The sequence below is a fragment of the Pimephales promelas genome, chromosome 4 (genome assembly GCF_988280905.1).
Source record: "Pimephales promelas chromosome 4, fPimPro1.hap1.1, whole genome shotgun sequence".
NCBI lineage: Eukaryota > Metazoa > Chordata > Actinopteri > Cypriniformes > Leuciscidae > Pimephales > Pimephales promelas.
This window is the reverse complement of record NC_142772.1, coordinates 29,278,385-29,306,320: the sequence shown is the minus strand read 5'-3', so window position 1 is coordinate 29,306,320 and position 27,936 is coordinate 29,278,385. Positions and strand designations below refer to the sequence as shown.

Below are 27,936 nucleotides of genomic sequence, written 5' to 3'. Positions count from 1 at the left end.
AACACACATTATTGTGATGTTTTGCATCATTTATGACTGTCTTGTGTTACAATGTAGATAGAGGCGTGGTGCGTTTCTTTGAATAGCTGTTCTAGGGCTTCAATCATTACAAAACAGAGATACTTCCTGGGAAAGTGCATGTTTGATTGCTTAGAAAAGCTTTCATAGATAGCTGAGATATCAGCTTTCATCATATTTCATGGCTTTGATGAGTGTCATTGTGTTATATGTACAGTAACTCGTGGGGTTTTGTATTTCAGTGTATCTGAGGCAAGTAACAGTTACATGAATTGATATCTCCCTTGTTGTATTTTTTTTTTCATATTGCCGATGTAAAGCTCCTCTTTAAATACACACACATACATGAATCTCCCTACCTGAACACAGGAGGAGGAGGAGTGCTGTCAGGATATAAAGTTGAACATCACACCGACTCTGATTTTCATTTGCTCCCACTGAGACTCAAAGGGAAGAAACAGAAACAGCCATCAGACATGAAAGGTGAGAAAATAAACCACGGTTTCTGTACAGAAATAATTATTTAGAGAGTAAGTGCCTAACAAACTTGGCAGATATGCACCTGTTAAACATTCAGTTGGAAAAAAAAAACATTCAGATGTTGCTTGTGTGTCTTATATATATATTTATTATAGCAACATTTTATAATGTCATTTGTTTTTCATTTTATTTATTACATGTCTATTGGAAACTACTTCAGAATTGTATTTATTATTTTTTTAAACAAAATAAATATCAAGACATTTTGGCAAGAATTATATATACAGCTTTTAAAGACTAATAAGCTTATCTAATATTTAAGAGGCAGACGCATCGTATTGTTGTTACATTCATTTGTTTATATTGTGCTAGAATCTACAGACTTTTTTAGATTACGAAACAAATCTATGAAACTCTATGGAAACGATTTCCGTAAAATGTTTCAATGCAGCTGAAGTTGCTGCACTCTTCTTGGTAGTCGTAATAATTATTAAATTATGCTTAAGGGGAAAGTCTGCAGATGTAGATTATATGTGGGCTGAGTTATAAGTGAAAGATTTGTATACATTTGATTTCATGGTTCAAATTACATGAGCTTGAACTAAACAGACTCAGAGCCATACAAAATGTGGGTTACACTTCATTTCTATAGTCACTTTAGACATTCTACTAATTATAAGTAACTTTTCAACTACATGCCAAGTAACTCTCATTAGATTATTAGTATATTATAGTAGACTGTCATGGTTAGGTGTTAAGCTTTGGGTTAGGAGAATAAGTTTACTTGAAGTCGCCAAGTTACCTATAGTCAGTTAAATGTCTGTTGGGGGACCAACAAAATAAAGTATTAGTAGATATTAAGTTGACAGTCTACTAATACTATAATGACAGTTAGTTGACATGTAGTTGAAAAGTTACTTATAGTTAGTACAATGTCTAAAGTGGACTATCGAAATAAAGTGTTACCAAAATGTGTGATGTAATCATAGTTATGACAGAATTGTGATACTCTTTGTGAAAAATTTGATCAGGAAAAGGCCTTGTGCTGTTCTTTGTGTTGCCATTGGTGTTCGGCCAGCAAAAGACCTTCCCCTGGGACGTGCCAGAACAAAACCTTGCTCCAGACCCCATCAACCGTAAGAATCATTGCAAGTCTCCTTGAAAATCTTAATAATAACAATGTAAAATGGAACAGCAACATAAAAGATTTTGCGACATTTTGCGACTAATATCTTTATTCCTCTCTACGTAGCGTGTCTGACTGACCAAGAATCATGTGGTTGTTGTGTGATGCAGAGGAAAAAATGGCAGTTAGAAGAATATTTAAACTCCAGTATGAATTCACTGGAGGATTCGCTGGCCAGAGCACAAAACACACTGAGAAACATAAGAGGTACACACAAACGCTGCTATCTTTGAGCACATACACCATCTCAAGCTCAACAGACTCTATGGACCTTTAGTTTTTTAAATAAACATTAAAAAATGTACAGAGCGGATGTTTTAAATTATTTTTTTATAAAAAAAAAATATATATATATTTCTTTTGTTATTTTTTTACATATATGTTCCTTGTTCGTCTTTAGAGAATCGAGTGGCGTTTTCTGTGGGTCTAACCGACAGGAGACGCTGTATTGGTCCGGCAAGGACAGCAATAAATGTGGTCTATCAGAGCATCTTTATCAACATTGGAGAGGCCTACAACTCATCCACTGGTGTGTTCACGGTTCCACGGTCAGGTGTTTATAACCTGGCATTTACCGTGTTCAGCGACGCAGGCTCACCAGGCGCAACGCTGTCCGTCTGTACCAGTATCAGGAGGAATGGTGTGGCTCTAGCAGCACTTAGGGAGATGTATGATCAAGACCAGGAGGACCAGGCCACAGCGGTCTTACTCGCGCAGCTCAGAGTCGGCGACCGCATTACCATCAGTCTCCACACAGGCTGCTGGCTCTGTGATGATCAGAATCGTTACAACACATTCAGTGGATTTCTGCTGTATGCTACAGAGTGAAGCTCACATTCACAGACATTAAAAGCTAAATTAGTGAGAAGCTCTCATAGATGCAATGTATTCAACTATTTGACTTTTTTTTGACATTATTGACTATTTGAAACTTTCTGCATTTTTACATTTTCAAAAAAACTGTTTTGAGTCAGTGAGTCATTTTGAAGTGCCCACCGGAATAGAAAAAGACAAACACACCCAGACACAGACACACAAACACACACACACAGTAAGATAAATGTTGTAAAAGGCACAGATGTTGAACTAACATTAATAAAATAAAATAGAATTGTTTCTCTATCATTTACGTTCTCCTTCCCCTAGTACTTCATCTCTATATAAAAATAATTGGTTGATTACACCAATCCTCTCTTTAACTAGATTAAATGTATCTTATTGTATTATATGTATGTCATTTCAATATTATGGTTTTTGTAAATACATAAATGTAACCAAACAGTGTTTCATTAACACATTCTCAACGGCTACCATAAGTAAAAATCAATAATCATAGACTAAGATCCTAAACTTCCAATATTTTATTAAGCAATAATCAGTAATTCAGCTAGGTACCTATTCATATTTCTCAATATTTTTTCTCAAAGTCATAAAATAAAGTTATAAACTTAAGTATTTAATAATATAAATACGTAGTAACTTTAATACTCTCTACTTATTATAAGCAGTAGTGCCTGCTTTGAAAATACATCTTTACAAAAAATACATTAAATAATTCATTAAATAAAACATTTAGGCAGGCTGTTGTTTTATGAGAAACAACGTGTGTTTGTTGGTTAACAGCCTTTTCTAGTGTTATGGAATGAGCTAATCTGAAACATGTATGAAGTGTTTTGGTAGATTTAGTGCATTCTGAATGTGAAATTAACTGTTAATTTAATGAAGGAAGGAAATTAATGAAGGAAGGAAATTAATTCCCATTTCCTTCTGCCAGATGATAATGCTGTGTAACTTAGATGAAGTTTCAGAATTACATCACTGGGATAAACCATTTTAAACCAAACAACACAAACAAGTATTTTTGATGTCACTAAAGAACAAAACATTACTGGTCCATTGATAATAAGGGTCTTGATACACCCATAACGGATAAGATCAGCCAGTTGTTCACACAAACACATGTGCAACCAGAACCAGCTGACCTACTAATTCTCTTGTCCGTTTTTCTGTTTTATCGGTTAACATTCTCTTATAACACACACACACACACACACACACAAGGTCTTTAGTTAAGGAAGACATCTGGGAGTTTTTTGCAGTTCTTTGGGATTTTAAATCAGAACAGCTATGCACATGCACACACACAATAAAGTTTGATGGCCATCAGGGTGGGACGTCCCTCTGTGCCTGACATCAACACAAATCAAAACTAAGCACCAGGGGCACAGCCCCCCCCTCAAAACAAGTGTCCCCATATTTTGATACTCTGTGTTAAAACAGTTATAGATATAAATTGTCATTACTTGCAGTACAGAGTTGTTCACACAACATTGCAACTGGCAGTAGGGTGGCATTTACTGCAACTCTGGATGTTTTGGCCCTTTTACCTGTGATGTGCTCATTCCCTACAACAATCTCACACTCAACCAAGGCAATGGATACAACCCTGCACAACACCACCTCTCTCACACAACACTTTTGCTACAGTTACACCTGGTGTCTATACTACTCTGGAGTTTTTTACTGTCGAAAACTGAGACTTTTGGAAATGCTACAGACCCTGTTTTAGTTTAAAAACTCTGGGGATGTTGTTCAGTGTAAACAGAGCAAAACTGAGAATTTTGAAAATGAAGGCATGGCTGCCAACATTACTGCAAGCTTTTCTGAATTTGTTGTCCTTATTAGCAGACATTATGCAGTTAAACTTTGCATTTTATAATACTGAAGTTTCCTACATGTGCAATAGGCAAGCTATTATGAAGATCAATCGGCAACTGTTTACACCAAGCATGCCCAGTGTGCATGGCCGGTCATGTAGGCTACATAATCAATATACACATAATCATTAATCAATCTGTGTATGACTTACTCCGGTATCTTTACGGCTCCTTGTGCAGGCGTCTTCTCCTTCAGCCTTCGGTATACTCAAACAAGGGATCTGAAGGACAGCACTTGTACCAGCAGGTGGCAATAGTGAGACAGGGCCGCTCTGAGGCCTCTACATGGGTGGACAACAGAGAGGATGGTGAAAACAGCGCCACAACGTTCAGTCTCAGTGCTGGAGAGCAGGATTACGTACAGCTCATGTCCGGCAGATCTGCGGGGACATGTGGGGCCCAAACGTCTTCAGTAGATACTTTATCCTACCAAGGGCTAAAACAGCACAACATATCTGCAAACACACCCAAAACAAACACAACCCCACAAACACATTGACAGTGATGTTTTAATTTAGTTCAATAGAATAAACTATGACTAGTGGAGACAAACTCATTTTTATGGCATCTGTTGCTCTTAAGACAAACAGCACCTCTCACTTCAGACATTCACTCATTCAGATATACGCAGTGTTGGGGAAGCTACTCTAAAACTGTAGTTTGACAAGCTACAAGCTACTCATACGTTAAAGTAGTTAAACTACAGTCAAGCTACCCTTTTGGAAAAGTAGTTAGCTACACTACAAGTTACTATCAAAAAGTAGCTAGCTACATTGAAACTACTTTTACTTTTTGAACAACATATTATAAATATTATATTACCTATTATTATTATAAGATGTTATAAATTATATATTATAAATAACTGAATAAGTGTCTGATTAATGTTTTCATTAAAATATTTAGTGTTTAAAACAATGCAATACAATTATGATTTCATTGAGTATTGTTTTATTACACACAACACTCAAATATCTCAGACTGTTTGTCAAAAGTGCAAAATTGCAACAAATAGCCTACAACATTGCAAGAACGAAATATACATTCAACTTAAAGGAACACTCCGACTTTTTGGGACTTTAGTCTATTCACCTTACCCCCCAGAGTTAGATAAGTCCATACATACCTTTTTCATATCCATGCGTGCTATAAGTCTGTTTGACGCACCCACCGCTAGCCTAGCTTAGCACAAAGACTGGATGTGAATGGTTGCAGCTTTCATACTAATCCAAATGAGTGGCAAAATAACGCAAACGTTTTCCTATTTACATGTTGTGGTTTGTATAGTCACAGAGTGTGCAAATATCAAGGCCATATGAGACACAGACATCTTTTAACCGTATAAATACTATATTTTCTGAAGGCGAAGCACTGCTACTTGGGCAGAGTGATAACCATCACCTGAGACGCACCGTGACGAGGAGCAGATCGGTTCGCTCAGTGTTTGGGTAACAGAGTCAGCAATTACTAACGTTAGATAGAAAAGCATAGTTTATCATGGGTGTTTGCTTTATTGTATGAGCTGTGACAATAAACAGGGGAGACCAGGTAATACAGTACCATTGATTTCCAACCAAAAACGCATCCAGATTTATAAATATCACATGAATAAATAATTATTATTACAGGAATCAATATATTTTAAATGCAATTTATTAGCTGAACCAAATGTATTCAACAGTATATAATATACAGTATTGCATTACTATAGGATAGAATAAGGGGAAAGTAATAGCACAAATTGTTTTTGCACAATGAACTCACAGCCTATCGTGCAAGTTCAACGCGGTCGTTTTTTTCCAAGCGCGTCCGCGCCGCATCAAGATAAAAACATATTCATACCCTAATCATATAATAGTGTCACTAACGTTACATTAGCTCTGGCTAATGGCACTGTTACAGTAGGTCATCTAAAAACACTTACCTCAGCCGCAGGTGATCCACTTGTCCTGTCTGTGCTATCGATGGGATAGCCGTATCCTTCAGCACATTTATGGTCCGTGTGGCAAATTCCATTTTTTCAAAATAGTCGTCCATTGAAATGTACCGAGCAAACATAATGTCCCTTGATAATCTATTTAGGTGTGTTTGGATAAATATCCAGAGTATGTAAGTTAGCCATTTCTTCATCCAGTCAGCGTTTTTAGTTGGAATTCTGTGAAACATGGTATTACCTCCCCTGTTTACAGTCGCAGCTATTTACAATAGAGCGAAAACCCATGACTCTAAACAACGCTTTTACTATTTATAAATTGCTGACTCTGTTACCCAAACACGGAGCGAACTCTCCGCTCCTCACCAAGGCGTGTCTCCGGTGATGCGGTTATTACTCTGTCAAAGTAGCAGTGCTTCGCCTTCAGAGAATAGTTCCCAGGTTTTATACGGTTAAAAGATGTCTGTGTCTCATTTGACTTTGTTATTTGTACATTATGTGACTATACAAATCACAACATGTAAATAGGAAAACGTTTGCGTTATTTTGCCACTCATTTGGATTAGTATGAAAGCTGCAACCAGTCACATCCAGTCTTTGTGCTAAGCTAGGCTAGCGGTGGGTGCGTCAAACAGACTTATAGCACGCACGGAGATGAAAAAGGTATGTATGGACTTATCTAACTCTGGGGGGTAAGGTGAATAGGCTAAAGTCCCAAAAAGTCGGAGTGTTCCTTTAAATTGCATTTAGAACATTTTCTCAAAAATAACGATTGAACTTGGACAAAGAAGACCATGGGTAATTAACGTTTGTTTCTCCATCCTCAAAATCTGCCGTCACCTGGGTGTGTCACTGTCAACCCACTTCTTTACGTCAGTGAACCGTTAGCCGCAAGATGCATGATTAAACAACAGGTGGCGGTAATGGCAAAAAATTAGTTTGTAATCTAACAAGAAGAATATCCTTGCATCGGGCTGATTCGCGCAGGCTCGACAATGTAGCAATGTAGCTTTTGCTCGCGCTACACCGCTACTTGCTGCAAAAAGTAGTTAGCTACTGGAAAAGCTACACTGTTTAAAAAGCAACTGAGCTACTGCCAAGCTACTGAAAAATGTAGTTAAGTTAGTAGCTTCGCTACTTGTAGTTAACTACTCCCCAACACTGGATATACGTTTACACACACTCACATACAGTTGCAGGCCAATGTAATGAATTAATTATTAATTTATCATTGCTGCCATTTTTGGTAAAGAAAATGTCAATTTAATGGATCCATGATGAATAAAATTAAAGAAAAATTCAAAGAAAAACAATTATTGACCCTATTGTGGAAATTTTTGATTTTCATTTATTTGCAGTGGACATTACAAAGGAATGTCATATGGTTTTATCATTTGTAGTCTGAGTGCGTGCATCCACTTCCGTATTTATACCGACGGAGTGTGTAATGCATTTCACACACGCCAATTAGCCTACATTGGCTCGTTTTTATAGTACTCGAAGATGACAGGCTCTCTAATCGTGATCCCAATCAGTCGTCACGTCGACTACGTCGAAAGGGAACTACTGGGAAGCTCTTGAAGAGCTTGAAGGACCTTGGACCTTGAAGAGCAGTATAAAGATCGATCGCCCAATTCTTCCTGCCTGTGTCTCAATCCATAGGGTAACTGCTGTGTGCAAATACTTCTCTTTTAATAATTGATTCCGAGTTGTCTCTTATGCAGTGATGATGTTTAACAGAATATTTGCCACAACAACCCCAAACGTTTAAATGCTAGTGAAGTAAAACCATCATTTGTGTATGAATGGGAAACCCCACCCAGAGCCACTCTGTGTTATCTCATCTCACATCATACCAGTGAATGACACACACCCCAACCACTGATGAATCTCAACAAGCTTAGCATGAGACCTCACTTCAAGGTAACACAATGAACAGCATTTTATCAAGTAAAAGTTAGATGATCTCTAACATTAGACACTTAATATGTCTAAATCTATCAATAAACCATTAGATGAATCCAACAATGTAGTCTGAGCCTTCATTTACCGACTCTCAAAATTCATTTACAAATAACTACAGGTAAATATTTTATCAGCCCACAACTCATAAACTTATCGAATATAGATATATACTCAACTAAACTAAACTTGAGACAATATTTTTGAATATTTAGAAAACAATCCAAAGTTATAAGAGAATAGACAAGTCAACAGAAGATTAGGCTAGACATAAAAAGGAAAGGGAAGTGACTAAATTCTGTATTACTAAGCAGACGTCAGATGATATCATTGCAGTTCATTTTGTCCAGTGATGTCATGACATGGTAGGAATGATAGGAACGACGCCTGTCTGTCTGATGTCTCTTTCTCACTTTTGCAACATTTACTGTCTGAGGCTTGTTGAATTTCTTTCTGTCAGTTGTCATGTTTGCACTCTGTGACTTCCTAGTTCATCAAACCCTTTAATCAGGAGCCTCCATAGAAAATGCCAAGATATTTTTTTCTCATTCATGCCTGTGTCATTCCACTCTGGGCGGAGTGGAGGAGAAGGCATGTGAAGAAATTCCTCGCCTTGTCTCGACCGCTTCTTTTCCATCTCCCAAATAAGGACGCACATTGCAATACAGGAAAACAAGAGAGGAAGGGAGGGGCAGAAAATGGTGGAGAGAGAGAGAGAGACTCCGAAAAAAGTCATGACCTTTTATGGATGTGGTTACCTCCTCTTTTGCCATTCTAGTCCTTGTCCTACACTCCCTCTCGTTCTCATGCTCTGTCTCACTCTCGGTGAAGTCATTTCCATGAGAGTGGCACTCCCTGCTTGGACCTTTGGACCCTGAACTCTGTCATAAAGAGGAAGAGATTCTTTTTTTTACATTAACACACAGTTGTGTGCAACACAGAATACGCATTTCCATATCAAGACTACTGAGGAGGGTTTCATATAAAACTGGTAAGTACTTTACATATAAACCTATACGTATTGCTATGTTCAAATGATTTTATAAGGAATATATGCAGCCTAATATAAACCAATGTAGAGAAAGAGAGAAAATGTGAGTATTTAGAGATGTGTTTTAGTGGTGTGGTCTGACCAGCAAAGAATAAAGAAATCTTGTAATCTTAGTTCATTCTTTAGAAATCTGTTGCATGCCTCTGCCTGTTTTCACATGTTCTGTGTCTTCAAAAGTCTTTTTATTGCCAGTAGCTGATAACATGTTGCAAGACCTCTCCATCTTTCACATAAACACACAGTTTCAAACTGCATCTTCCATGAATTATAATCTAGATGATGCATGACGCACATGTTTTTCCTCTGCAAATTAGGGTTGTCCTTTTTACTCCCCTCTCTCTCTCTCTCTCTCTCTCTCTCTCTCTCTGTGTGTGAGATTCAAGTGAGAGTATCAGATCTCTGCAAAAATGCTTTTGTTCTGAACAGAAAACAACTCTAACAGCATCTGGTTTCCTGTGTTAGAAGACTAAGTGTTAGTGGTTAAAGCTCAGTTGACAATTTGATTTTTTAACTTGACAATCCATCTGAATATCACAAATTCATTCTTAGTTATGTGTCCTAAGAGAGAGTCTTAGAGTAGCATGATATTGAGCCTGAAGCCAAAACGGCAGATACGGTGAACATTATTACGCAATTTGAGATAATATGACAAAGGACATTGTTGTAACTTAGTATGATTGCATCAGAGACTCCAGGTGTGCTTGTGTGTGTAATTGTACATGGCCTAACAGATGGTGTTCTGCTGCTTACAGATACAGGAAATGCTCACCGGATGTGAACAAATTTGACTAATATGGACAGTTTTTTCATCACTGCACAGAATGCACACACACACACAGGTTTCCATGTTTTATAGGGACTTCCCATAAACGCAATAATTTTTAGACTGTACAAACTGTATATTCCCTCCCCTAAACTAAACCGACCCCCAAACCTACCCATCACAGAAAACTTTCTGCATTTTTAGATTTCTAAAATACTTAATTTACTATGATTTATAAGCAGTTTTCCTCATGGAGACCCCCCAAAAACCTTGTGGGGACATTTGCAAACACAGAATATTCCCCTAACGTTCCCCTAACATTCCCGTATGGTTCCTATTTGGTTATTTTTTTTTGGGAACCAAATAAGAAAGTTCTGGGAACGTTCCCTATAGGTTATTTTTAGGTTTAATTTTATAACCTAAGGAGAACGTTCTGGGAACATTCCCTGTAGGTTATTTTTAGGATCTCCTAAAAGGAACGTTCCCCTAACCTTAAGGGAACGTTCTATTTACATTAAAGGGATACTCCACCGGGTTTTCAAATTAAACTATGTTATTCCCTTAACTAAGACGAGCTGATGCATACCTCTCTCGTCTCAGTGCGTGCACTCTATCGCTCTGTATTGCCGCAAAACAATGTTAGCACTTAGCTTAGCCCAGTGCATTAAATATGGGCCAGAAAGAGAAGCGACAAAACACTTCCTCGTTTTCCCCATTTAAACACAGTTACTCGATTAGTGTAACTCGACCTAGGCTGGTGACATAAAATAAAACGTTGTGTTTTTCTAAGCGTTTAAAATTGATGACTATATTGTATGGCGGAATACCATAAAAAAGTGCTTTAGAGCACTTCAACTTGGCGCAATAATACCTTCACTCGTGAAAAGTCCTCTTACCGGCTCCCGCTTTGTCGCATGTCCCGTTGGCTGCATTGACGGAAATAAGAGGGAGGGGGAGAGCGAGGAAGCGGGAGCCGGTAAGAGGACTTTTCACGAGTGAAGGTATTATTGCGCCAAGTTGAAGTGCTCTAAAGCACTTTTTTATGGTATTCCGCCATACAATATAGTCATCAATTTTAAACGCTTAGAAAAACACAACGTTTTATTTTATGTCACCAGCCTAGGTCGAGTTACACTAATCGAGTAACTGTGTTTAAATAGGGAAAACGAGGAAGTGTTTTGTCGCTTCTCTTTCTGGCCCATATTTAATGCACTGGGCTAAGCTAAGTGCTAACATTGTTTTGCGGCAATACAGAGTGATAGAGTGCACGCACTGAGACGAGAGAGGTATGCATCAGCTCGTCTTAATTAAGGGAATAACATAGTTTAATATGAAAACCCGGTGGAGTATCCCTTTAAGAAAACTTTCCTGGGGAACCAATAGGGAACGTTCTGGGAACCAAAAACTAACGTTCCCAGAACCTAAAATTGTTTGCTGGGAATGTAGGGAATACCAGGGACACACACACACAAACACACACCTCTCACCTCCAAACATGGGCAGGGCAAGATGTAACTTGTCATTTTGTATATTCACCATTGCAGTGATGTCAGAGTTTAGACAGGGATGCGTGTATATCAAATGTTTGTGATGTGAAGGTCTGGAATTATAAAAATTCCATAGATAGCTGTGCAATCTGAGTGCAATAAACTAGAAAAAGGAGGACACAGCAGGAATATTGCGAAGAAAGAGTGTATGCTTTTTGTGTTTGAATGTTACAAAGGAGTCAAATGGTAGTCACAAATTCCGACTCCTGACTGACTAGCAAACAGGACACAGTTTTCTGTAGTGAATGAGGGTTATTGGACTTTGACATATTCATCTCTGAGTTTTCGATTGCACCTCTCTTTCTATCTGTACGAGTTTGCCTATACTGTTGTGTTTGCATTTTAGTTCATGATATGGTGCCTGGAACAGTAATGAATTCAAATGAAGGCCTGATAAATCCAATACAGCCTATAACAGCTGAAAGGTCATAACAACATGTTGACACAAATTCAGGTTGCAGGCTTGCAGAATTTTTGAAACTCAATGGTCATCAGTTTTTGATTATCTGAGATGTCTGTCTCTTTGCTAGTTCAGAGGTTGTGTTGCTACATGCTCTGTTAAGTACATGCTCTGTTTGACGATAGTTACACTTCAATGAACAGCACACTCAATATTTACATTGAAAGTTTTTTCACAGCAGTAATCAGTTAGATAATTCTTTCAAAGCTCAATCCGCCTTCAAGGATTCAGTCTTTTTAACAGTAAAACCAAACCTGCCTGAACAGATCATTTAAAATAGCAAGCCAGCTTAAAAAACGCAAAGAGCACATCTGCCTATTTTTTGTGCGTGTTTGGTCCAGTGTCGTTAATGAAAACTAAGTATGTGTGTTTTTCTCACAGTCAAAATGGCAAATAAAGGTCCATCGTATGGTCTGAGTCGCGAGGTACAGAGTAAGATTGACAAGAAGTATGATCCAGAGCTGGAGGAGCGGCTGGTGCAGTGGATAATCTCTCAGTGTGGGGATTCTATAGGACACCCTGAACCTGGAAAACAAGGCTTTCAGCAGTGGCTTAAGGATGGATGTGTAAGTCATGAGAAAACATTCAAGTTTATCTTTACATCTTACATTATAAAAGTCTTTGTCACGTAACCACATAATCGTCTCTTTTTCTGTTCATTCTTTGTAGGTTTTATGTGAGCTGATTAACAGTCTAAATAAGGATTCAAAGCCTGTGAAAAAGATCCAAAGTTCTGGAATGGCTTTTAAACAGATGGAGCAAATCTCTCAGTTCCTTGTTGCTGCTGAACGCTATGGAATCACCAAGTCTGACGCGTTTCAAACCGTTGACCTGTGGGAAGGTGAGCGCCTGTTTTCACATGACGAGTTCTTAAAGGAATCAAAGGTTGATAAGGAATTCTGTCATTAAATATTGTATATCACTTAACAGTGTTAGTTTTATGTATACTATTATATTATTTATTAATATTTTGGAAAAGCATTTATTTTTATATTTTCAGTTCTCATTTTTATTTATTTTAGTAGTTTGGTTGTGTGGTTTTGTTATTATGAGTTGTATTTTTTTTTTCTTTTCAGTTTTAGTAATTTTTGTAGGTTTAGTTCACCCAAAAATGAAAATTCTGTCATCATTTACTCACATATTATGTTGTTTCAAACCTGCTTGAGTTTCTTTGTTCTGTTGAACACAAAAGAAGATATTTTGAAGAATGTTGGTAACCAAACAGTTGATGGACCCCATTGACTTTTTCCAACTGCTTGATTACCGACATTCTTCAGAATTCACAAGTTGTTTAGCAGAAGAAAGAAACTCACACAAGTTCAAGGGTAAGAAAATTAAGGGTGAACTATTCCTTTCATCTTAAACTTAAGTTTTCATCTAATATTTCGATAAAGAAAATAATTATGTTTAGCTACTTTTAGTTCTAAAGAGACAGATGGCTGTCAGAAACTAAAGAGACAGAAACTGCCAAAAATGGCATAATTTATTTATTGATCTATACATTTTTGTGGGCAGGTAAGGACCTTGCCGCTGTGCAAATGATGCTGATGTCTTTGGGGAGTCTGGCTGTTACCAAGAGTGATGGCTGTTACCGTGGTGACCCTAGTTGGTTTCACAAGTGAGCGTTTTTGTAGTTTCCTCTTCCTGTTCGCAAAATGAACCAACAACCATAGCAACCAGATAACAAAAACAAGCCTCTGTACTGGCCTATTTGCAGTTGTGGCTTATCGTCATAGCAACATGATTACAAACACTTATTAGTCAGACATTTTAAATGTGTCCAGCATGGGATCAGCAAACACTTATAAGTGTATGTCTCACAGAAATATGGTATTATGAAACTTCACAAAAGAAAAGATGGCTATAAAAAAACAGAAGTTATAAACAAATATAATTTCATTGGCAGCCGAGGGTAAACACTGCTTTAAAAAGTACAAGTTTGGGGTCGATGAAAGGTATCTTATGCTCACCAGTAACATTGTAAAACAGTAACATTGTTAAAAAATATTAATAAAAAAATGTTTTCTATTTTTAGTATACATCAAAATGTAATTTATGCCTGTGAGGCAAAGCTGAGTTTTCAGGATCATTATTCCAGTCTTCAGTGTGACATGATCCTTCAGAAATCTTTCTATATGCTGATTTGATGCTCAAGAAACAGTTATTATGCATTAGCAAGAACTAATTTACTTGAAATAGAAATAGAAAACTGCCACTTTTAGTCAAATTTAATTCATCCATATTTTAAAAAATAAAAAAATTAAACTCACTGACCCCAAACTTTTGAACGGTAGGCTACTGTATGTGTGTGCACTGAATTCTTTGCTTTTATCTTTACATCAGGAAATCCCAGGAGAACAAGAGAGAGTTCTCTGAGGATCAGCTGAAAGAGGGTCAGAGTGTAATCGGCCTACAGATGGGCACTAACAAAGGGGCATCACAGGCAGGCATGACTGGTTACGGTCAAACTCGACAGATCTTGAACAACAAATAAAGACCTGAAGACCAGTGATCTATCTTTCTTGGCTCAACAGCGGGGTGGACCAGATGTGTAATCTTAAAAAAATAACAATGAACAGAACACAGCTTAAACCAAAGTTTACAAATGCATTGCATCGTTTGAACCTAAAACTGATCTAGGTCCTTGCTTCAGAGATCCACCCTTCCCAACACATGAGCTGGTATCCATTACATTCCATAAGAATCAAGTCTGCCTTAAATTCTATTAGGGTGCAGACAGACATACATTCCATTATTCTATTACATGCATTCCAAAGAAATGCATTCTGCTGCACTCCATGGGAACAAAATGCATGTAAGGAGAATTTAGCCTTGCACAGTTAATCGTTTGTCTTTCTGTGGATCTGATTTGTATGTACTTCTCTACATTCACTCCCTGATCTAAAAATCAAGATGAATCTAGGACCTTTAATTGATATTTTTATACATCACACATGAGTCACTAATAATTGATTTTGCTAATAAAATTATGTTACATTTTGAAGTCTCTGTGTTCAGTTGTGTTCCATCCTTAGTTTTAGTTACCTTTGCCACTGAGAGTCGTGTAACAATGCTGGCAGTCACAGATGCTAGATAACTGTTTTTCTCTAACCCTCTAAATTAGGGTTGGCTATCGAATGCATTTTAACAATTCCGATTCTACTCATCGATTCCTAAATTCGATTCCAATTAGGTAAAAAAAAAAAAAAAGATTAATGCTCTGTTTTGAGGACAAGAAATGAAAACCAATGCAATATGATGAATGTCCAAAAGATGGAACTCTGTAACGGCCACCTAGTGTTAAGTAGTGTTCATGACATGTTGATATGCCTAAAATAGCCTAATATAAAAAGTTATGAAACTTCATCTTCACCAAAGATAGACTTACACACAAGACGAATTATACGTCAAGTTTATCCACTAGACGAGAGACATCAGAGCAAGTGGCAAACGTCAGACTCACTAGCTGAGGAAAAGCTGTTCCAGTCGGGGTTAATGCGCTTTGAACACCTGGTGAACCCCTGGATGTCAACAACTCTGAAAACGCCAGAAGCATTTTTCAAATAGGCGCTATCTTTATAAATAAATCACAGATTTCAGCTTTAAACAACCACATTCTCGCCTGAAACACTCTTAAAATTACATTTCATGACACAAAAACAGTAGTATTTTACTATTACGTGGGTTTTCTCCTCTGCTATTGACGCTTGCTGGTTGGTGTGAGATGCATTCTGGGATACCTGGCTGTCTCACATCCACAAAAGTCACCTCTCGATGCATCCTCTGTAAATGGGGTGGATCAAGAAAACATCCGGGGATTTGAAATGGACTTGGCTAGATGTGAACTTTTAATTGGAACAGTACTTGGGCAGTGACTGATGACGTTTTACAAGTCCACAAGAACACAAGTACAGACAAGAATGCATATTGAGAAACGGCCCCTGTTTCTGTCACATGTAGTAAAACACATAAAATCAAATGGAGCTCAGAGTATTTTACTAAACAAGGAGAATACGCAGGAGAATGAAAATAGCACAATAACTAAAACAATGTGAGTTAATTAACCAAAACAGAAACGGGTGCGGGATTAATCAGTAACTAATGACCAAGAAATGCAGGCAAAATGGGAACAGGGAAAATGAAACCAAACTAATGAAATGAAACCAACCAAATGAAATGAAACCAACCAAATGAAATTAAACTACACAGACATAGACAAAACCCTGGCATTACCACCCTCCTCCTTCCTCATGCCTCAAAGTCAAACTGAGGAGGGAGGGTAGGGGCTTTTGAGGCGGACTGGGGGCTGGGGAAGTGCCAGAAAAGTGCCTTGAGAGCGTTCAGTCATTTCAGTGCTCTCTTTCCTGCAAGTTGGGTTGGAGTAGGTTGTTCCTTCACCCTCAATATGATACAAACATCAAATGCAGAATCATGTCCCTGCTCCCCTCATTATCCTCTTGGGTCTATCTCTGGTGCCACTGCACAGCAGAGACCACCCCTGAGCCACTGCAGGCATGGAGTTAAAAATCCTGTTTTTAAACAGTTTTCCTGCTCACATGGTCTCTACTAGAGTGTAGGGACTTGCTCGCTTTCAGTCAACGACTTGGAATTTGGGCCAGCTAACTCTCACGAGCTGAGACCCCAGCCTGGATATGTGCCCAAGGTGAGTCTGCAAGCGCTGCCTGGAGGAGGCAGACCCAGCCCTGGGTTTCTCTGTCCGTCCACTTCATTGCGGTTTTACGTGCACAGAATGCAAGCCTTAGGACCTCAGACCAGGTCTTATATGTTAAGGAAATCAACAGAGAGGGAAGGCTGTTTCCAAGCGAGGTTGGCCCACTGAAATGTGGCTGCCCTTCATCTTGGTGAAATTCACAAGATGCACATGTCCACTTAGGTGGTAAGCTCATTTTAAATGAGTGTGTGCTCCGACTTAGGCGTTGACACAGAGTGCTTTGCTGACAAATATTCAAGAGTTGGGGACGGTCTGGGCGACATCTTAATCGAATGGCTGCTTCGTGGGCTCCCTTCACATTAAGCCAGTTTCACTGTAAGCCCGGTTCGTTGTGTCGGCTTGCTGCGCCATTCCCCTCCTATGGATTGGATACGTGCGCAATTCTTTCTTCAGTTGAGTTCCCCTTTTTTAGCCGAACCCTGTCGAGTTCCTCCATACTCTTTGGCAATGGACGTGGCGTCCGAAGCCAGGCCTATCCACGGTACTCTTCCAAGGTTTCCAGTGGTCCTGTAAGAACAGCAGTGACTTCCCTGGCTTAAGTCCTGTCCCTTCCCACCTTAATTGCAGGGGGGTCTGGAGGCTTTTGTCTAGGCAGTGTAGGCACTGGAAGGTGGCAGCTTTAGTGGCGTGTTCAATAGTTATCCCCATACCGTCGAGTCGACTAGCGAAAAAGCAACTAGTGCGTGCATCCACTTCCGTATTTATACCGACGCCTTGGGGGCGGAGTGTGTGATATCACACACGCCAATTCCCATTGGCTTGTTCAATAGTACTCGAAGACGATTGGCTCGCTGGCGTGATCCCCATTAGGTCGACGTCGACTACGTCCTCCGCTCCCTCCTTCACGGGCGTAATTCTTCCGATTTATCCAAGCATAATTTTTTATCCATTCTTCTGTCTTCTGGTGAAATTACAGACTTCTCATTTGGTTATCTTACAACTCACTGCAAGCTCTTATTTATATTCGCCTCCATCCAATCAACAATCGATGGAATGGACTGAACAAGTCTTTTTCAATAGTCTTTCTCACCCGGATGTACATCACAGAATGAAAGATAAGATCTGTTGCTAATTCCATTACATTGCAACTTTGAAATGAGATACATATAAAAGAAAGTGTGATATAGAGAAGGCCTGAATGCATCCAGACATCCAGTCACTTTATGACCCCGAGTAGTTTGACATGATGGGCTTATGTCTAAATGTTTTTATTTTTAGGGTGAGTGCAGAAAAAATGGTTGTAGCTAAAAATAACATTATTCTCAGAGGCTCAAAGAATGTCATTGTAATCAATACAAAATAAATGCACAAGAAAAACCATGTCTGCAAACTCTATAACTCTTAACATTTATTACTGACATCCCTTTGTCCTCCCCTTCCTTCCGTCTCTACATCCTGCCTTCATACTTTTGCTAGTCTGTCCCTTATATAATTTAACCATCTCTGGTGGCTCAGTAGCAGTAGCAGTAACCAGAAATACATAACAAAAGTTCCAATGGCATTTATGTTAAAACAACAACAACTGGCAGAAAAACAAGACTGAGAAGAAACATGAATAATGGGAAAATATAATGATTATATTTTTTGTGGTTTTGAAACTTAATCAACCAGGGAAAAGTTGCATAAACAGACACTATAAGAATATGTCTTGAGAACTAGTTTGACCCACTAGCAACTAGTAATACAAGAGGTAATTAGTCTTACTTTTTCAATTCAAATTATACCATCTACGTTATTACGTCGCTGGCTTTAAAAATTCCGGATCTGATTTGAAGAAAAAAAAAGATGACAAACTTTTAAGACAAGAAGACAGTTTATGCAACCGGCCACAGAACAAAACAATTTTTCATGCAACTAAATGACATATTATGACCACTATGTAAATGACAGATTTACAGAGAATCATGTGGTAAGGGTGTTAACAGACACATTCTCTGTCCTGTGCTGCCCCCTGCTGTTATACAGCAACATTTCCATATACCACCAATCTAAAGCAGCCTAAAGAAAAAATAAGAATGACAGGTCTAATGAGCTTATAGCATGGTTTGTATAATGCAATTAAATAATTCAATTAATATAAACAACATCCCCGAATATCCCGCTGTCCTGTTTCTTGCTCTCTCATCGGCTGTAGGTCATCGCCAATGTAGTTTTCAATCAGAACACATTCACACTGATGCTCTTTGAGGTGAACCCTATAGGTCTCTATTATATGATTGACAGACACGAACGGTTTGACCGTTTTAGGTATATCAAAATTGAAAATACTGTGGAAACAAAGACACCTACATCTTGAATGCCCTTGAGGTAAGCTAAAACATAAAAAATGTATTGTGTGCCTGAACTAGCAGCATACTTGTAGTAAATTAACAATATAATTACGGCCGGTACAGCCAAGAGTTTATCCTCCTCTGGCTGGAAACATATTGAATGGCTTCTCATTTTTGTTGTGTTTCTGCAATATTTTTAGTTTTATTCTACAAAGCTTATATAGAGTGGCTCTTGTCCAGCTCCTTTCCCCCTTCAACTTCAGAAGCCAAATATTTCCACACGTCAGCTTTTAATGAGGAGGGTGTTTGGATTTCACGCTCAGCCATCACATCTCTGTAATGTGCACACCACAGACGGTCCGGCCAATGCACTTCTGTGCTTCAGAGTTAAGTCTTTCGTGTTCCGCCAATATTACGTTATTATATATATCTAAAATCATTTTTTCCTCCACCCCTAATGTCTGGTTAGTCCAAAAATCTTACCCAAGTCTGCCAAAGCCAAAATACCTTGTGTTCATAAGGGGGAGGAGTTACATAAAGGTGGAGACACTCTGAAACAAAGCATGTCAATTAAGTACAGGATTTAACTCTTACTGGAATTCCCCAGCCCTGATCTCATCAGCGTAACAGTGTGATTCGAATGCTAATCAGCCAGACCATTCAATGACAAAAGGTCTCTGATCAATTACAAAATTCACACTAATAAACTTCCTCAGTTTATATACTATAGTTGGGAGCTAAATGAAACATTTTAATAAATTTGTAACACTACAAATTCAATTCTCAATTATACAGGTAACCAGTCTCTCATTTGAGAGTGAGCTAGCATTCGTGAAGCTGCATTCTGAAATCTTTGTAAGTGTTCAATAGAGCTCTTTGGTAACCCAACAAAATCATTTTCAAATTGCGGTTTCAACAACAACTTCAATCAGTCACCAACAGAGGATGCTGTTACCCTTGGCCGAACCTTTATGAAGAATAAACATTTCATCATAAACAAATCATCTGAATACATGCTTACTGAGCTAGTGACGTTTGTATTTGATTGTCTATTATTACCCTTGATATTGTAATCACTATCATTACAGATAATTAGTATTATTTACATTCAAATGTGTGAATGTATTATTTACATTCATCTGCATATTTTGTGGGCAGACTACAAGGAGGCTACATCAGGGGCCCGTTTCAATAAGGAGGTTCAACCAACTCTGAGTTAAAGCTTGAACTCAGAGTTGACTTACCCTGAGATGGGAAACTCCGAGTTTTCGGTTACAGAACAGCTGAAATGAGTTAGTTCAATCAACTCTGAGTTGACTGACTCTGAGTTAAGCGCGTGCACCACAGCTATAAAAAGCCATTATCAATGGAGCGCAGATATTACGAGTCACCATGGCAACAGCGCCAGACAAAAAGAGGTGTTGGGTATAATTAATTACCAAGTAATCTAAATATTGTAATTAATTAAAGGGATTACTCTTAATTCTTCTTTAATTTAAAATAAAATATGATGCAATTACATTAAATAGGCTACTGCATAAACTATAGACCAATTCAGTATAAAACAATAGTGGATTTAGCATACATTTTTAAAAGGTATATTTTTATATAACCTTCTCCCTCTACACACTTTGATCAATTCAAGAATAATTCATGCAATTGTATATTGTTAATTTGAAAGCATTAAAAGTGCAGTTTCTTGTCTCTTCTCCTTGTATTAATCAAGTGGTTGAGGTTGATAGGATTTAGTAATATGTAGACCAATACTTTCTAGAGATAGTAATTATTACATTAATCTAACTACACCGTTGAAGATGTCATTTGTTGTTAATAATTCATAACTATTTTAGAGTAACTGTTATAATATCAGAGGTGAAACTGGAAGAATGTTATTCAACCTAAAGTAGTCTACTATTACTTTGATAGATTTTTACTTAAGTAAAAGTAAAAATACCAGTCTAACAAATCTACTCAAGTAAAAAGTAGTTAATTTAAAACATGAGTAAAAGTTGCTGAGTAACTTGTTTAACAGCGGGGGTGGGGTGGGGGACTCCCCCATGTGGGGTTGTAACGTATGAGAGTTTCACAGTATGAGAACCGTCTCAGAAAATATCACGGTTTATGGTATTAAACAATTGTTAAATATATAAACTGCATTATTAAATTACGGTTATTATTTTCATCAGTTAAAATGACAGTTAAATAAATTAAACATTTGTTCAATAAAACATAATATCAACTAACTTCAATAATTGATTATGATTAGGATTGACATCTTATTTTTTATCATGAATAACTTATTAAATGTTATTACAATTTTTTCAATGATTTAATAGAAATATATTATCCAAAACAGTGGTAATCAAATAAAAGTTTAGCAAATGTTTTAATCCTTTTATTTTTTGGCAAAGTGCTGCAAAACAGATTTAGTCAATTAAACCATGGACAAACAATATATATATATTCCTTAAAGAATGTGTAAATACATTTTAGTATTATTGTTGGTGTTTAAACAGCACTTCCTCTTTAAAAAAGGGGAGGAGACCGCAAGAAACTCTGGGTTTACTGAAGAAAACCTGCTCCCGACCAGGTTAGGTTCACAGAGTAAGTTACCATGGTAACTGACTCTGAGTATAAGTTACCTCTCTTTCAGAAACGGGCTTGACTTACTCTGCTTTCTCGGGTTTGATATACCCCCCTTTCTGAAACGGAAAACCCAGAGTTTCCCTCATTTCAGGGTTAACATACTCAGAGTTTTCACTTAACCTCCTTTCTGAAACAGGCCCCAGGTATGCATCACAGCATCAGTTAATTAAAACAATGGCTAAACAGTAACTACCCTCTGAAAAGCATTAAATGACTATTTAAATGTTGAATATGCACAGTGATTGCTAGAAAATACATACATTATATCCAAAAGCATGCAACACCCCCTTTTAGAAAAGGTAATTCCAGTGAAACACAAATCTTGATGCTGCACCATGACATTCTAGAGAATCAGAATTACAACAAACATGCAATAGTTGGGAAATAACCTTTTTACTAATCCAGCATGACACACCGTCACATCTCCCCATTGAAATTACTCTGTACTGTACAAAGAACAGGATAATTAAAAGTAGGCGTAGTGTGAAAAATTGCCAAAAAATGTTCAACACAGCACATCCACATGCCCCCTCACCCCACATACATCATAACAAGCATTCTTTCTCTCACACACAAACTGCTAGTTTCATGTCAAGAGTCACATCAAACATCACATACCAAGTCACAACAGCAACAGGTTTCCAAGATATACTTAAAGGGACTCTGTGTAGATTTTTAGGTATTTTATTATCTGAAATCAATATTTTTATTCATAAATATGTCCTCAATGGTGTACAAATACCTCTGCAAATTATCTGACTTATCCTCGTAAATGAAGAATTTATTATCTTTATGTACATGGGACGGGTAGGTTCACGGAGGCTTCCATGTCCGTTCCGCCATCTTGAAAACTATAATAGCAGAGAGGGTCAAAAAGTACCACCAGCCAAACGCGTTTCCACAACGCGTTTTCGTTCAGACTCAGAGCCATCGTCACGTCACATTGAGAGGCGCATTCCCTGCAAGTTTAAACGGCTGCATTGCACTCCTATGATTGCTGATTGCTCTTTTGCTCTATTATTTGTTGCGGACCATATGCCGAGTCACAGGAGAATGCATCCTCATCGCAAAAAAAGGCCAGACTTGAACGAAAAAGGAAACGTGACCGGAGATTGCAAAAAACACGGCCATTAATTTTTCCGTCATAAAATTAATCAGATATGGTTCGATTTTCTGCGTTTTTCGCATCCAGAGCCAGCATTTTGAGAGGTCTTTTGACAATTCAGGGCCGGGGGAGCTCGTCCTCAAATCATTGAACATTATGCGCCGTGCTTTCAGTTTCGGTTTTCAATACGATCAAGTGTTTATGTTCTCTTCTCTATAGCTATTGGATTATGAAATTAATAAACCTCCCCTTTCAATCAGATTGAAATTTAGGATCGAATAAGGTGTGATTGAGCAGCCTATTCGATAACTAATGTATTATTTGGGCACAATATACACAATACATACACAATAACAGCCTAGCTGTTCTGTCTGCCCAGCGCTTCCACAGGGCCGCGCGCGGGTGTGTGTGTGTTTGTGTGTGTCCATACCTGGTCCATACCAGACACACTGCCAGTCTCCGTTCAGAATCGATGGTTCACGGAAATTGGTGGTCTTGTTTTTAATATGTGGCTCCAGAATCGCTAGCAAAGCATCAAACTGTCCCGCTGACATTCTGAGGTAAATTTTGAATCGCTCAGGATAAATCCTCTCGGCGCAATTTCAGGATTGGATGGATATTTTCTATTTCTTCTCTTTTCAATATGAGAGAGGGCAAAAATCATCCTCACTGCTTGACGAATCCATTTGGTATTTTTGCGTTTTTTCCCGCAAAGGTTTAATAAATACGCAACGGACTCGGTGTGCAAGGTTTCTATGCGTGACGAATTTTTAGGCTGACGTACAGGAAAATACGCATACGAATATTTCGTGCTCAGTGTGCAATGGCCTTAAATATCGGGATAGCGTTTTCAACCGTGGAAATAGCTAATGCAGCAGAAAGATTTCAGAAGAGACGCTGAAGTTGCCTGCTTTCTCCTCGACAGGTTAGTCAATGTTACAGTCTGACTTAATTTTTTTGTCATTGCTTGGTTGTGTACTTTATTATATAGACAGTATAACATTTATAGGTAAAAAAGTTAAACAAGGTCTTTGATGAATAGCAGCTATTGACTACTTTACTCGCAGCTATTGTGAAGGAAGGTGCTAAAAACAAGGTTTGTAAGTTAATTCTTTATAACCTATAAATTCAGTAAGAATATAGAGATAATGATTGTAAGAAAATATTGCTCTCTGTAAGATTTTCTATAGCTTTCTTTTTATATATAAATGATCAATTAGCTAAAATTGTGATTTTGCTATGTGGATAAGATTGTACAGAGAATTAAAATTAATTTATACAGCTAGACACATAAATTGTACACATAAGTTAACACATAAGTTGCTGTTTTTTTTTTTTAAGTTACAAACCTGTTCACCCGGAGAAAAACTCGATGAAGTGATACTACAAGACATCCTGTCATAGCATTTTTGGTACATAACGGCAACCGTAGATGCAATACGCACTTGAAAATGCGAGGCGCTGGAGAGCAAAATTCGTTTGGATGCAAAATAATATTTAACCACTAGATGGGGGTATTTCCTACACAGAGTCCCTTTAAAGGTGCTGTATTTAAAAATGACACGTCTAGTGATCAAATACATGAGGTTAGAAATGTTTGCATTATTCCAAATAAATAGTTAATATTCGCAAATAAAAGTAATTCATTTCACAAAAATGTATAAAATTATAAAAATGTATAAAAAAAGAGATTAAGGACATGTTTGTGCATGCATTCTATGAAAGTATTGGTGCAAAGCAAACCAACTGAACGCCTGTGAAATTGGAATTTGTAGAACTTTGTAGAGAATTAGCCACGCATGTGTAACAGTAAATTTGAAGTCACAGAGAGAAATGTTTTAAGAGTTGCAAACTTGTAGACTTTTTTTATCTTCCACAAACACAACACAACAGTTACACCTTCTCAAGTTCTTCATTTCAGATGCAAATCCTACAAATCACAAATTAAGCAACTCGTACGCTCGCATTTTTCCATAGCTGCATGCAGTGAATATGGTGCAAAACGCATTTACATACCTGATCAAAAAATGTCAAGTCACAGAGAAATTTTGCTCATCTGCAAATCAGTATGTGAGTTCATCCATGAGTTGCACATTTGTAGAGTGTTTTCTCACAAATGTATTTTTTTCTAGCACAAACACGAGGAGATAACTACAGCTGCTTGAATCTGCTGCGATGAATCTCAAGATCTATTTTTCGCATTGAAGTGAAGTTTCGTGCGTCCTTTTGCAACAAGTGCACCGATTCGGTTGCCTTCGGATATAGGATTTTTGAATGGGTGTTCGCTAAATCGCCTGAAATGTGGTGAACAAAGCCTCAAAATATTTTCACGTTTTGATCTATGACATAAAACACACCAGTTATATAACCTGCTTGTGGTTTTTTAAACTTTATTGTGTCTGCTTGTGGGTTTTTTTTACTTTATAGGCTTTAAAGTGTATAAAATTTGGATTAACTGTGATCCGTGCTGCACTGATTGCAACAGCAACTCGTAATGGATGAATGAACTGAGCAGACTTTTACATTAGTTTATGGTTATTATTTATTATAAAACAGCAAAACGATAGTTTAGGCCAATATGAGTGTACAGAGTGTACAACGCGCACAGTCGGGGAAACGTAGAGGCAAAATGACAAAATAATTAATCAGAATACCTAGGCAAGGCAAGTTTATTTATATAGCACATTTCATACACAATGGCAATTCAAGTGCTTTACATATAAAAAAATTAAAATAATCAAAAGAAATCAGAATAATTAAAACCTAGCAGAATTGTCTCCTTCTCCTAGCTCATGGACAGCTCCTATTCACACTCTCCGCCTCTGCATGTTTCGGAAGGGAATGATTCAGATTTCTCATGCCACAGCCACTAGAAGACAGACGGGTTGCTCTCGTCACATCTACGTAGTCAAGCTCTGTTTGAGTCTGCGCGTCAGGGACGGAAGTGCTAAAAAAAAAATCGCCAAAAACGGGCTTCAATCGTCTCATTGGAGTTCCAATGAGATCGCTCTGACCATTTCTTTTACTGTCTATGCTATAGAGTTGTTGAGCAGTGAAGTCTTGGTCAGTATTCCTGAGCCACAGCTCTCCAAGACCACCAGGGGGCTTAACCTGGATCAAAAGGCAAGTCCCGTCGAAACAGCTCTTCGTCTTCATTGGTGCATGGACGCAGATGTTCTAACCTTTTGGGTAGACATAGAAGAGCGCCCACATAAAAGACGTGGCATATGGTCTGTGGTGTCGTCTATCTATGACCTTTTGGGTTTTCTTGCACGATTTACTTTGCCTGTAATAAGGATGTTACAGGAGATGTGCAGGCTGAACATCGGCTAGGATGCCAGCATACCTCATGTCTTCGCAGAGCAGTGGTCCAAATGGCTGGCTAATCTCCGTCACATCACTGAGCGCACAGTGGACTGGCATATCAAGCCAAAAGACTTTGGAACACCTACTCACCTGCAGTTGCATCACTTCTCCGATGCCATTGAGTATGGCAATGGAACTGCATCATATCTCAGGATTGAGAATGAGAGAAACCATGTCAGTATTGCTTTTATCTTGGGCAAGGCCAGGGTTGCTCCTTTAAAGCAAACAACAATTCCTCTTCTTTAGCTGACTGCTACTGTCTTGCCTGTCCGGGTGGACAATATGCCGAAGAGGGAGTTTCAACTGAATCTACACCCATCAGTTTTCTGGACAGAAGCACAACTGTTTTAAAGTATATTGGAAACAAGAACAGTTTTCATACGTTTGGGGCCAATAGGGTGTGCTGTAATCGGAAATGGAACTGATGCTGCACAGTGGAGACACATTGGCACAAGACTGAATCCAGCAGATGAGGCATCCAGGGGTCTGTGCTGATGAATTCCTTGCATGCAAGCGGTGGCTGAAGGGACCAGAATTTCTCTTAAAGGGGGAAGTGGAATTGCCTTAGACCATCACGGAACAACCTTTGATTCCTGTGCATGACCCGGAGATGAAGAAAGACCCACTGGTGAATGCCTCCCAAAGTCCACTGAATGCAACAAAGGTGTTTTTAAGCTGCTTTTCAGATTTTAAAAAACTGAGAATGTCTGTGTTATGTAGATGCTTAGACTCAGAGATGTGCCTCTAACCTTGTCCCAAAGGAGAAAGGTTCTTGAAGCCTCTGAAAGCATTGGCCATGATAATGGAGGGTGAAGAAACAAATACTTTTATGCCGAGATGCAAAGGGAAAAATTGGCCCTTCGTGGACAGTCACTGACAACAGGTGACCCTGATCTGCTGAAGTTGAAAAACATCCGGTCATTCTTACCAAATAGCTTCTTGGGAGCGTCTTATTTGTTTTGCGAAAAGGGTCCTCTCTTCCACGCTTGGACTCCAAACACTGGATGATGAAGCCTTTCATACCATTCTTTGCGAATTCGAAGGCATTCTCAGTAGTCGTCCCATCACAAAGTCCTCTGATGATGCGAATGACCTCAAAGCACTTTCTTGACACCCAACCACATCCTGCTCATAAAGTCAAAACCACACCTCCCTCCTGCGATCTTTTGTAAGGATGAGCTATACATGAAGAGAAGATGTAGCCAGGTGCAATTACTATCTGTCCTCTTTTGGGAGCAATGGCTGAGGGAGTAGCCTACTTACCGCTACTCAAGGAGAGAAAGAGGTGGATGAGACCAAAAAGAAGCTTTTCCATTGGAGACATTGTGGTCATAATGGATCCTGTCGTTCCACAAGGGTCCTGGCTGATGGGAAAAATTACGCAGACATACCCTGACAAGAAAGGCTTTGTCTGCTCAGGACAGCTGAAGACAAAAATGGGTCAGCTGGATCAGCCTGTAACGAAGATCTGCCTTGTGATGGAAGCCGAAGTGTCATAGATGAGGTCCTGACTAGATGACCTGTCCACAGATGTCCTAGGCTCAAGAGATTAGGAATAGTTCACTTAGATTAGCTCTGCACAAATGGCTCCTTTAGTTTAAATTGTAATTTGGGTAATTGTGGTTAAAGTAAAGATTCACAATTAAATGACAATATATCTATCGATATATATATATATATATTCTAATCTATCAATCTAC

General features: G+C 38.3%; 2 protein-coding genes and 1 long non-coding RNA gene across 4 annotated transcripts; 2 read left to right on the top strand and 1 right to left on the bottom strand.

The window, feature by feature from the left end:
- The first annotated feature begins 424 nt into the window (after nt 1-424).
- On the top strand, nt 425-2,770 carry LOC120461752 (complement C1q-like protein 4). Its single transcript, XM_039650015.2, has 4 exons — nt 425-501; nt 1,530-1,634; nt 1,751-1,891; nt 2,085-2,770. Exons 1-4 carry the CDS (start codon nt 495-497, stop codon nt 2,510-2,512), a joined length of 681 nt encoding a protein of 226 aa, XP_039505949.1. The 5' UTR covers nt 425-494; the 3' UTR covers nt 2,513-2,770.
- Nucleotides 441-12,633, bottom strand: LOC148981720 (uncharacterized). Of its 2 annotated transcripts, none has more exons than XR_016168330.1 (6): nt 12,497-12,633; nt 9,055-9,284; nt 4,764-4,856; nt 4,554-4,682; nt 2,260-2,451; nt 441-455 (listed from the first exon to the last, which is right to left on the bottom strand). It is a non-coding gene; the product is annotated as an uncharacterized LOC148981720 (long non-coding RNA). The 2 variants fall into 2 exon arrangements; XR_016168331.1 differs by having other exon boundaries at nt 2,283-2,451.
- tagln2 (transgelin 2) lies at nt 12,504-15,121 on the top strand. Its single transcript, XM_089130240.1, has 4 exons — nt 12,504-12,683; nt 12,787-12,958; nt 13,633-13,735; nt 14,461-15,121. Exons 1-4 carry the CDS (start codon nt 12,504-12,506, stop codon nt 14,609-14,611), a joined length of 606 nt encoding a protein of 201 aa, XP_088986366.1. The 3' UTR covers nt 14,612-15,121.
- The last annotated feature ends 12,815 nt before the right edge of the window (nt 15,122-27,936 follow it).